This window comes from Pristiophorus japonicus, chromosome 13 (genome assembly GCF_044704955.1).
Source record: "Pristiophorus japonicus isolate sPriJap1 chromosome 13, sPriJap1.hap1, whole genome shotgun sequence".
NCBI lineage: Eukaryota > Metazoa > Chordata > Chondrichthyes > Pristiophoridae > Pristiophorus > Pristiophorus japonicus.
Genome location: NC_091989.1, coordinates 138,727,281 through 138,739,828, shown reverse-complemented (window position 1 = coordinate 138,739,828; position 12,548 = coordinate 138,727,281). Strand labels below are relative to the sequence as shown.

Below are 12,548 nucleotides of genomic sequence, written 5' to 3'. Positions count from 1 at the left end.
ACTATATGGTGTTGATCTAGCTAGTCTGGATGTTATAAATAGTGCATGCAAAGGAGGTTTAAGAGGCGTGGTCAGAGTACTGGAATAAAATTGTCGAAGTAGGAACAAAAGAGCTTTTATAAGGCTCTCCTGTACTACACACCATTTCCTGGCTGACAGAGTGAGCATGCAATATGCTATCAGGCCTCACTGTTCTTGAATTGGCCACTAGTAGATGTGTCATTATGAAATTGTATACGCATGTAGGTATATATATCATATATGTTAAACTTGAGCTACAAATAATAACTGGACTGAATTCAGTGTAAAGCCAAATCATTTCCGACCATCATAATTACAAACGGCACACTTTTGTATTTGTCTGGTTATGATGAAAATGAATAAGGAGCAACTCAAGACATTTTCTAGATGTAATCACAATGGCCGAGATTTTTCAGCATTCAGAAGGCGAATTAGGAGGCTGTTCCACTGTTAAAATCGAAAAGATTGACAACAGGGCAGGATCCCACTGGGAATCCGCCTCCGTGTCAGTTTCCCAAGTGCCGGGTCTGCCTACGCTTTACAGACGCAACTCAAAGGGCGGGTGAGCCAATTGAAATAGTTAAGAGGTTGGTAAAAGGTACTTAAACAGCATTTTACCAAGTACTTACCATTTTCCAACTTTTTGATGAGTTTCACAGCGCACGGGGATCACGTCAGGTAAGTAAGGTTGGGTTTTCAATGACTCTCCATTCCTCTGAATGCCAGAGATGGCTTCACCATGGTTAAAGTTACTTCACTCGATGCTGTACACCCTGGCTGCCACATGATCTGCCAGGTTAGTAACACCCCACACCTGCACCATAAAGCATCCCTACAACGCCCAAGCCATTCCTTTCACATTCATCATCATTGCGGGGGTACCATATGTCTCACCATTCACTGCAGCTCACTAAGCCACTTCCAAAAGAGCACACAAATCTCTCCAAGAAGGCAGTGTTAAAAATAAAGATTTCAATGTTTGACAACACATTAACAGAAACTTTACATGTACATTGGCTAAAAGATCTAAGTGCCTACCCATGTGTGTTGTTAGTTGGTATGATTGGACAAGGATAGAAACATAGAAACATAGAAAATAGGTGCAGGAGCAGGCCATTCAGGCCTTCGAGCCTGCACCGCCATTCAATGAGTTCATGGCTGAACATGAAACTTCAGTACCCACTTCCTGCTTTCACGCCATACCCCTTGATCCCCCGAGTAGTAAGGACTTCATCTAACTCCCTTTTGAATATATTTAGTGAATTGGCCTCAACTACTTTCTGTGGTAGAGAATTCCACAGGTTCACCACTCTCTGGGTGAAGAAGTTTCTCCTTATCTCGGTCCTAAATGGCTTACCCCTTATCCTTAGACTGTGACCCCTGGTTCTGGACTTCCCCAACATTGGGAACATTCTTCCTGCATCCAACCTGTCCAAACCCGTCAGAATTTTAAACGTTTCTATGAGGTCCCCTCTCACTCTTCTGAACTCCAGTGAATACAAGCCCAGTTGATCCAGTCTTTCTTGATAGGTCAATCCCACCATCCCGGGAATCAGTCTGGTGAATCTTCGCTGCACTCCCTCAATAGCAAGAATGTCCTTCCTCAAGTTAGGAGACCAAAACTGTACACAATACTCCAGGTGTGGCCTCACCAAGGCCCTGTACAACTGTAGCAACACCTCCCTGCCCCTGTACTCAATTCCCCTCGCTATGAAGGCCAACATGCCATTTGCTTTCTTAACCGCCTGCTGTACCTGCATGCCAACCTTCAATGACTGATGTACCATGACACCCAGGTCTCGTTGCACCTTCCCTTTTCCTAATCTGTCACCATTCAGATAATAGTCTGTCTCTCTGTTTTTACCACCAAAGTGGATAACCTCACATTTATCCACATTATACTTCATCTGCCACGCATTTGCCCACTCACCTAACCTATCCAAGTCACTCTGGAGCCTCATAGCATCCTCCTCGCAGCTCACACTGCCACCCAACTTAGTGTCATCCGCAAATTTGGAGATACTACATTTAATCCCCTCGTCTAAATCATTAATGTACAATGTAAACAACTGGGGCCCCAGCACAGAACCCTGCGGTACCCCACTAGTCACTGCCTGCCATTCCGAAAAGTACCCATTTACTCCTACTCTTTGCTTCCTGTCTGACAACCAGTTCTCAATCCACGTCAGCACACTACCCCCAATCCCATGTGCTTTAACTTTGCACATTAATCTCCTGTGTGGGACCTTGTCGAAAGCCTTCTGAAAGTCCAAATATACCACATCAACTGGTACTCCTTTGTCCACTTTATTGGAAACATCCTCAAAAAATTCCAGAAGATTTGTCAAGCATGATCTCCCTTTCACAAATCCATGCTGACTTGGACCTATCATGTCACCATTTTCCAAATGCGCTGCTATGACATCCTTAATAATTGATTCCATCATTTTACCCACTACTGAGGTCAGGCTGACCGGTCGATAATTCCCTGCTTTCTCTCTCCCTCCTTTTTTAAAAAGTGGGGTTACATTGGCTACCCTCCACTCGATAGGAACTGATCCAGAGTCAATGGAATGTTGGAAAATGACTGTCAATGCATCCGCTATTTCCAAGGCCACCTCCTTAAGTACTCTGGGATGCAGTCCATCAGGCCCTGGGGATTTATCGGCCTTCAATCCCATCAATTTCCCCAACACAATTTCCCGACTAATAAAGATTTCCCTCAGTTCCTCCTCCTTACTAGACCCTCTGACCACTTTTATATCCGGAAGGTTGTTTGTGTCCTCCTTAGTGAATACTGAACCAAAGTACTTGTTCAATTGGTCTGCCATTTCTTTGTTCCCCGTTATGACTTCCCCTGATTCTGACTGCAGGGGACCTACGTTTGTCTTTACTAACCTTTTTCTCTTTACATACCTATAGAAACTTTTGCAATCCGCCTTAATGTTCCCTGCAAGCTTCTTCTCGTACTCCATTTTCCCTGCCCTAATCAAACCCTTTGTCCTCCTCTGCTGAGTTCTAAATTTCTCCCAGTCCCCAGGTTCGCTGCTATTTCTGGCCAATTTGTATGCCATTTCCTTGGCTTTAATACTATCCCTGATTTCCCTAGATAGCCACGGTTGAGCCACCTTCCCTTTTTTATTTTTACGCCAGACAGGAATGTACAATTGTTGTAATTCATCCATGCGGTCTCTAAATGTCTGCCATTGCCCATCCACAGTCAACCCCTTAAGTATCATTAGCCAATCTATCTTAGCCAATTCATGCCTCATACCTTCAAAGTTACCCTTCTTTAAGTTCTGGACCATGGTCTCTGAATTAACTGTTTCATTCTCCATCCTAATGCAGAATTCCACCATATTATGGTCACTCTTCCCCAAGGGGCCTCGCACAATGAGATTGCTAATTAATCCTCTCTCATTACACAACACCCAGTCTAAGATGGCCTCCCCCCTAGTTGGTTCCTCGACATATTGGTCTAGAAAACCATCCCTTATGCACTCCAGGAAATCCTCCTCCACCGTATTGCTTCCAGTTTGGCTGGCCCAATCTATGTGCATATTAAAGTCACCCATTATAACTGCTGCACCTTTATTGCATGCACTCCTAATTTCCTGTTTGATGCCCTCCCCAACATCACTACTACTGTTTGGAGGTCTGTACACAACTCCCACTAACGATTTTTGCCCTTTAGTGTTCTGCAGCTCTACCCATATAGATTCCACATCATCCAAGCTAATGTCTTTCCTAACTATTGCATTAATCTCCTCTTTAACCAGCAATGCTACCCCACCTCCTTTTCATTTTATTCTATCCTTCCTGAATGTTGAATACCCCTGGATGTTGAGTTCCCAGCCCTGATCATCCTGGAGCCACGTCTCCGTAATCCCAATCACATCATATTTGTTAACATCTATTTGCACAGTTAATTCATCCACCTTATTGCGGATACTCCTTGCATTAAGACACAAAGCCTTCAGGCTTGCTTTTTTAACACCCTTTGTCCTTTTAGAATTTTGCTGTACAGTGGCCCTTTTTGTTCTTTGCCTTGGGTTTCTCTGCCCTCCACTTTTCCTCATCTCCTTTCTGTCTTTTGCTTTTGCCTCATTTTTGTCTCCCTCTGTCTCCCTGCATAGGTTCCCATCCCCCTGCAATATTAGTTTAACTCCTCCCCAAAAGCACTAGCAAACACTCCCCCTAGGACATTGGTTCCGGTCCTGCCCAGGTGCAGACCGTCCAGTTTGTACTGGTCCCACCTCCCCCAGAACCGGTTCCAATGCCCCAAGAATTTGAATCCCTCCCTGCTGCACCACTGCTCAAGCCATGTATTCATCTGCGCTATCCTGCGATTCCTACTCTGACTAGCACGTGGCACTGGTAGCAATCCCGAGATTACTACTTTTGAGGTCCTACTTTTTAATTTAGCTCCTAGCTCCTTAAATTCGTTTTGTAGGACCTCATCCCTTTTTTTACCTATGTCGTTGGTACCAATGTGCACCACGACAACTGGCTGTTCTCCCTCCCATTTCAGAATGTCCTGCACCCGCTCCGAGACATCCTTGACCCTTGCATCAGGGAGGCAACATACCATCCTGGAGTCTCGGTTGAGTCCGCAGAAACGCCTATCTATTCCCCTCACCATCGAATCCCCTATCACTATCGCGCTCCCAATCTTTTTCCTGCCCTCCTTTGCAGCAGAGCCACCTACGGTGCCATGAACTTGGCTGCTGCTGCCCTCCCCTGATGAGTCATCCCCCCCAACAGTACTCAAAGCAGTGTATCTGTTTTGCAGGGGGATGACCACAGGGGACCCCTGCACTATCTTTCTTGCACTGCTCTTCCTGCTGGTCTTCCATTCCCTATCTGGCTGTGGACCCTTCTCCTGCGGTAAGACCAACTCACTACACGTGATACTCACGTCATTCTCAGCATCGTGGATGCTCCAGAGTGAATCCGCCCTCAGCTCCAATTCTGCAACGCGGACCGTCAAGAGCTCGAGGCGGATACACTTCCCACACACGTAGCGCCCAGGGACACCGGAAGTGTCCCCGAGTTCCCACATGGTACAGGAGGAGCATATCACATGGCCGAGCTCTCCTGCCATGTCTTAACCTTAGATACCCTTAAATTGGTAATAACAATGTTACAGTTCACTTACTGATATAAAAAATAAACGAAAAGCTACTCACCAATCACCAGCCAATCACTTACCCCATTGGCTGTGACATCACTTTTTGATGAGGGTGAGGGGTGACTGGTGAGATGGGGATGTGATAATGTGGATAGAGAGAGAGGGGGATGAGTGGAGGTGCAAGGAAAGTTGGTGAGAGTCGGGATGTTCAGGGTAGAGTAGGGAAGATGGAGTGATGGGGATGTGATGAGTGGCACAGCAGGATGAGGCTCAGTGTGGCTTTGCAGTAACGTTTCGTGATCTACTGAGATCATTGAAAGGTTTGTGCCACTGCAGCCAGGTCCTCCTGATGACATCCCTGCTTGTGCATTCCTGCTGAGACCTCCCCATGCTGCACTGGTATCCTGGAAGAGTCTCTTCTGCCCATTGGAAGGGAAGAGAACCACCCTGTGTGCTGTGACTCCCTCCATAAGCATATGGGGTAAGTCATAGGAGAGCCTGGGTGAAGCAGTGCACCTTGGTGCCCTGCTTGTCAGTGTTTACAGAACCTCAATGCTTAGAACACAGACAGCATAACTGTCAAAATGAATGTGGACATGGCCCCTTTAAGAAAACCGGCTGATGATCCATCATCAAATAACATAATCAGTCTTGCTTCTATTTAATTGGCCAGGAACCTCGCAGGGCGGGCTTAACAAGCCCAATCAGTGACAAGTCGTGGGGGAAGCCGGCATGGAGACAGCAGCAGGGTCGCAGCCCCCACCTCCCTCAACTGCACTGAGGCTGCCTCGGTAGGCGAAATTGCAGCCAATGTAGCAAATATATATGAGAATCAAAAGAACTTGTGCTGATTCTGGACTTGTCACAGTCGAGAGAACAGTAGGCAGTTATAGAAACTCCTTACATTGATCCAATGATCATTGTCCTGATCAAACCCACAAAGAGTTTGTAGTTATTAACTTAGAAATCACAGACTTCGATCATGATTCATGGATTTCAAGGAGATGTAAAGTCAGAAAACGTGAAACTACATAAAAATCTACAATGTAGATAAACATTTCAAAATTGAAGTACAAGACACACGTAAATATTAGCTATCTTTCAAAAGAGCTATTGCCTGTCTGACATCTATTTTAAAGTTATTGAAGAAATTGAGTAAATGGGACAAGCTACGTGAATTACTGAACACATGGGTTAACTGCGACCAAATTAAATTTTTTTGGTAAATATTTGGGGGAGTGGGGGGGGGTGAAATTGCCCTCTGCCCCGTTTCAGGCTGATAATTTGAATTATTACTGTCCAGCGGGAGTCGGAGGGAAGAGCCGGAAAATTTGGCTCTTTAATTCAGACATCGCCACCCAGCGTTTTCGGGCGCTATTGGAGATGGTGGAGGGGCGGGTTTGGGTCGGGAGAGGGGCGGTGATGTTGCCAGCACGACGCCGCGTCGCACTGATGCATCGTAATGTCTCTCCCCTTCACCTAATGGGGAGGAACGCTGCAAGACCTAGTGAGGCATCCGTGGTGCCCACTGGACCACCAGGGAAGGGCTTGGCCTGGCCAGCTGTCGCCATTGTCGGTCGACAATAAAAAGAAAATGGCGGCTGCGGCAGTGCGCTCTCCCCTTTAAGGGCAGCCACACCGCCTTGCCAAACTGTCAGTGGCACCGACTGGCGGCAGCGCCGCTCCTGTGGGGCAATTTACCCCATGGGCAGAAAAGGGGTCATGCCGGGCAGGGCGGAAACAATAGGGCCCAGGGAAGGCCATACCGCCCCATTGGGCCTTAAAAAAAGGGAAAATTTCGGCCCATTAAGCTCCTTTGCAGAAAAAAAATCACGGACTCACCGCTATAATTCAATAGAGATATGTACTTGCACTTGAAATTCATATCAAATTTGCGCACTTGCTTTGAGCACATCTTTATTTATAGGTCAAAGCGGAAGCTGGTACAACTCTCTCATCCAGTCAGCTTAGGGAGAAGATTCCTTGTTGCTACATGAGACATTGTAAAATTAGTGGGAATATTTCTCAGTTCACTATTTGTAGCAAACTTGTAATGCATGTTAAAAGAATATTTTCATAATTTTGCTAAAAAAAAAAATCAGAGGAATACTTGTCACCATTTATGACATAACGAGCATACAGAAATCCGAGGGGTAGGTTTAAGCCATGTGAGGTGAAGCACACTTGGATCGTTGTGCAAGCTTAAAGCAAGAAATGGACATCGATTGAAGTGACAATTGTGACCATTTTGCTGTGCACATGGGAATAATTCAATGGAGTAAGTTAATAGGATAAAAGTTGTACCTTGTTTCAGGGAGTAAAACGGGCAAAACAAGGGCCCATTTTGGAGACCAATATCCTGCGTCCCAAGGACGCCCAAAAGACATCTTACCCGAAATTGCATCAGATGATTAGGCCCAATATATACGTAAAATAAGAGGCTTAATGCATCTTAGGACACCGCTGGCAAATTGTGCAGCGGAGGAGTGGAGCTTTTCACTATCTTCTTAGCTCTATTCTAGTCCAATCAGCTTTACAGACAGGATGATTATGACCTACTGATTTATGTACAGTTATTATCAATGTTTGACTGTTAGGTGCATTGGTTAGTGTAATGGAATACATCTCTGAGATTGGACATTTCACGATGCTGAGGCATGCTACTGTATAACATCCTGACCAAGACAATTATCTATAGAGGGTAGCAAATTTTTATGACAAGTTGAAATTGGGGCTTGAAATTGAAGCCACTGAATTGGAGATATAACCAGCAGAGCTATTGGGCAATGGTACTGTGAACAATACAATATCACTTATGTTTCATTAAACATCTGTGATGAAGATATTTATAATTACGTAGAATCAAGAACACAGAAATAAGCCGTTTGGCCTAACTGTTTATGCCGGAGTTTATGTTCCACTCTAGCTACTTAACTAGCTTCCCCTTAAATGCATCTATGCTATTCTCCTCAACTACTGCTTGTGGTGGCAAGTTCCACATGCTAACCACTCTCAGGGTTCACTTATGTGTTAATTACTTGCAAATTATGAACTTTGTTTTTTTTTTTCCCCTTGTTTGTGGGATAAAATTGGTTTTCCACTGCTCACCTCTATGCTTCCTCTTTCATTGAATTCAAAACGAATTTTACTGTCTCTGTGTGATATTGGCCCAGATTTTGTCATCAGTGGGGAACGAACGGCGCTCCCCGTTCATTACATTTACAGCTGCTCACAGACTTTGTGGGTTTTTGAGCAGCAACTTACTAGCGGGCGTCTGAAACTCTACAAGGGATCTGGAACCTGTGTGAATAGGTCAAGCAATAGCGTGTCTCGTCAACCAATTAGATTGGAGAATCCTCACTAAGAAACACAGAGTCTAAACCAGGAAGTATAAGTTAGAATATTTAACTCAATGCAAAATCAGGTACAGAAAGCAAAATAAAGAGATGGAAAGAAGGATGAGATTCACACCAAATGGCTACAGAAAGAGAGATAAAAGACTCAGGGAAAAAAAAAGGAAAAAAAAAAATTATTTTAATTTTTATAAAATCTCCAATAATTATTAAAATCTGAAGGAATGAGACCCCACAATTGTAGAAGTAAATTTTCAGTGCCAGAGAGTTGTTTGGCAGTAAATAAAGACTTATCACAGCATTAAAAATTCACTTATAATTGAATGGATAAGCCCTAACTTTTTCTGGCATGTTTAGTGGGAAGCTAGTGAGCAGTTACAGTAACTTCACGCTGTTCCATGTATTGCAATGCTGAGTCTATCAGTGAGGTACCGGTGCAGCAAAACCTGTGGAGGAGCAGGGTAACTTGAACAGCAACTTCCTGATTTCCGTATTTAACTGCACATGTGCGGCTCCAGAAGTTGCCGTCCGATTTACACCATAGTAATGGTGAGCGCTGATGGCCTCACTGTTATTATTACTGCAAAACTTGAGTCTACAAATGTATGCGGGGCTATAAATAGAGCTGGAGCGCCGGGCCCTGGAACATCATGGGCTGCCCTGACCTGTGTGAGAACACCACCGCAGGTCGGGTCTATAAATAGAGTTGGAGCGCCGGGTCCTGGGACATCGTGGCGAAGGTGTGCGAATGAGAATACGGGACCCAGAAGAGCCGAGGGCCCAGGGGCAGCACGGGCCTGCCCACACTGCGATATGTGTGCGCACTAGGTCCGTGCAGCAGAGCAGGCCTCCAGTCGTCCTGGTTTAACCCTTGCCACTGGATAAAGGCCTAGCTCTGTTGAGCCTGAGTGGTGGCTGATGTGCAACGGTCACCACACGTTAAAAAAATCCACGCATAAGCATCTTCCATCCCCTCAACTGGAGTTCAGGACTGGAATATCAGGTCCTTCATTGAAACATCTGTGAACTCTTGTGGAAGCAAGACATCCTCGTTCGAGGGACTGCTTATGATGATGATGTTTTACTGTTATATGTCCAACAGAACTGTACTAATGGTCAGCCGACTCAAATTAAAGTAAATTAAATTTCTTTGTCCGCGTGGTAACTGCATATTGTTATGTATTTGTCTTCTATGTCAATATATTTTTGTAACATGCAGGGAGAATGCTGTCTCTGCCTGGATTTACTCCTGAAACACAACTTCAATTCTTTGTCGGTTCTATGCCCCATGCTGAATTCTCTAACATTTAAGCAAGATAAGGCAGAAGCCAAGTCTTGTATTTCATAATAAAGTATTGAAGTTGCTGACACTAGACTCTCAGACGTATTGATTAACATGATGAGCCAGAGTGGTCAAATCTGACACTGAATATAAAGTTAAGCAATGTAAATCCCTTTAGTTTAGCAGTTGCTAAAAGCTAAGAAGTGTACTTAATTGTGGGCTATTTGGAAACCATTTGTGACTCTTATTTGATAGACTATCTTAGTCATTTTCAAATGCAATAACTTAGGCTTATCACTGGTAGTGCTGGCTCAATTCATCTTTGTTCATTTATTTTCCTTTTTCTACATTATGGCATTAATACAATTATTTCAGTGAGAACATTACTTAAGTGAAAATAAATGTAAATGTAAGTTACACTAGACCTGAGCTCTAAGTGCTACTTTAACTTGCACCCACCTGAAGCATTTTTCAGATATCCATTAGCATCTGCTGTTGTATACATGATGTACGGCCCAGGCTGATTCACACCAAATGGCTACAGAAAAAGAGATAATCAAACTGGATTACATATATCATACATACAACTTCACCAAAAATACATTATAAGCAATAACATAACAAATTATTAAATCTCTTCAGCAACCAATTGAGGTTAAAGGAAAGCTCTTATTATTCATTTTGCTGTGTAGTATCCATGTATCATTAGCTGCTTAAAATATATTTCCAATTTTATTTTAAAAGATGCAATGGTTTCTACCTCAATGACTTCCTATAGCAAAGTATCTCATGCTCTGACAAAATCTCTGTAAAAATTTTTTTATTTCTTCCCTCCTAATGATAATTCTAAATTTACAATCCCTCTTTATATGATCTCCAGTCAGAGGAAATAGTATTTCCCTCTATCAAACCCTTCATAATTTTAAAATTATTCTATTCACTGCTCTAGTGAAAAAGTTCCAATATCTCAAGTCTCTTCCCATAACTATAATTTCCCATCCCTGGCATCAGTGTTGTGAATCTACACTCTTTATGGCTTTAATGTCTTTTCTATAATGGGCCCGCAAAACTGCACACAGTACTGGGTTGATGAAATTAATTTTCTTCAATATCTATTGAATTCCACTAATATTAGATTTTTTAAAACCATATTTAACTTTGTCCAAACCAAAACAGGTAGAAGATTAAATTATTTTTCAAGTAAATTACATGATAAATTATCCACCCATTAAGAGAAACTGGTAGTAGTGACAACCTTTCAGTCTTTCACTACTATACAGTATCTCTGCCCCGGAGACTAGCTTTGGCAGCTTGCCATCTGAGAGCAGGTCAGCATCAGCTGGATTCTCAGTGACTCATTTACAGTCCATAGCTTGCATTCCAGATGTGTTGGAAAATCCCAGCCTCAGCTTGGTCTAGGCTCGCATGCACAGCACAGTGAGGAAGTGCAATCAATGTTAAATTGATTTTACATTGAAGTCAACTGAAGTTATATTACTGTACAGTATATTAAAGCGAGCTTGGGTTCTGCATTTTACCAGGAACAAAGACCCCCTTCAGAAGATTTCACCAAACGAAAATCCATTAAGCCTCATTATATCATAGTCCTGACATATTGAATTCAGTAACTCCAGACTCCACTGTATTCAACTTTAATGAAAACAGAGGGTAAGAGTTAAGGGAACTTTCTCAGACTGGCAGAAAGTGGGAAGTGGTTTCCGGCAGGGATCCATGCTGTTTACTGTTGATCACCATATAGGAGTTATGGTATAAAAATTTGTAGATAAAGCAAATTGCTTTTTTGGGGGTGGGGGAGAGGCGGGGGAGAGGCGGGGGAAAGTGTAGCTCTGTGGAGGACTGTGCCAAAATGCAGGAAGACAAGCTTGCAGACTGGGTAGATAAATGGAAAATAAAATTCAATGTAGCAAGGACATAAGAAATAGTAGCCATTTGGCCCCTCGTGCCTGCTCTGCCATTCAATATCATGGCTGATTTTCTACTTCAACGTCACTTGCCTGCACTACCCCATATCCCTTGATTCCCTTAATATCCAAAAATCTATCGATCTCTGTCTTGAACATACTCAATGACTGAGCTTCCACAGCCCTCTGGGGTAGAGAATTCCAAAGATTCACCACCCTGAGTGAAGAAATTTCTCCTCATCTCAGTCTTAAATGGCGGACTCCTTATTCTGAGACTGTGACCCCTGGTTCTAGACACCCCAGCCAGGGGAAACATCCTCCCTGCAACTACCCTGTCAAGCCCTGTAAGAATTTTGTATGTTTCAATGAGATCACCTCTCATTCTTCTAAACTCTAGAGAATATAGGCCTAGTCTACTCAATTTCTCCTCATAGGGCAATCCCACCCATCCCATCCCAGGAATCAGTCTGGTGAACCTTTGTTGCACTCTCTCAATGGCAAGTATATCCTTCCTCAGGTAAGGAGACCAACACTATACACAATACTCCGGGTGCAGTCTCAGGGCCCTATATAATTGCAGCAAGGCATCTTTACTCTTATACTCAAATCCTCCTGTTATAAAGGCCACCATACCATTTGCTTTCTTAATTGCTTGCTGTACCTGCATGTTAAATTTCAATAATTCGTGTACAAGGACACCCAGGTCCCTCTGGACACCAACATTTCCCAATCTCTCACCATTTAAAAAATACTCTGCTTTTCTATTTTTGCTACCAAAGTGAATAATTTCACATTTCTCCACATTATATTCAATTTGTCATGTTCTTACCCACTCACTT

The 12,548-nt window shown here is 43.5% G+C and overlaps 1 protein-coding gene across 1 annotated transcript in view; it reads right to left on the bottom strand.

Annotated features, from left to right (window-relative positions):
* itfg1 (integrin alpha FG-GAP repeat containing 1) overlaps positions 1-12,548 on the bottom strand; it is a 331,482-nt gene that overhangs the window by 48,616 nt on the left and 270,318 nt on the right. The window contains exon 14 of the mRNA XM_070898049.1: positions 10,247-10,325. Within this exon, the coding sequence (XP_070754150.1) occupies positions 10,247-10,325 (79 nt within the window). The remainder of the gene's footprint in view (positions 1-10,246; positions 10,326-12,548) is intronic.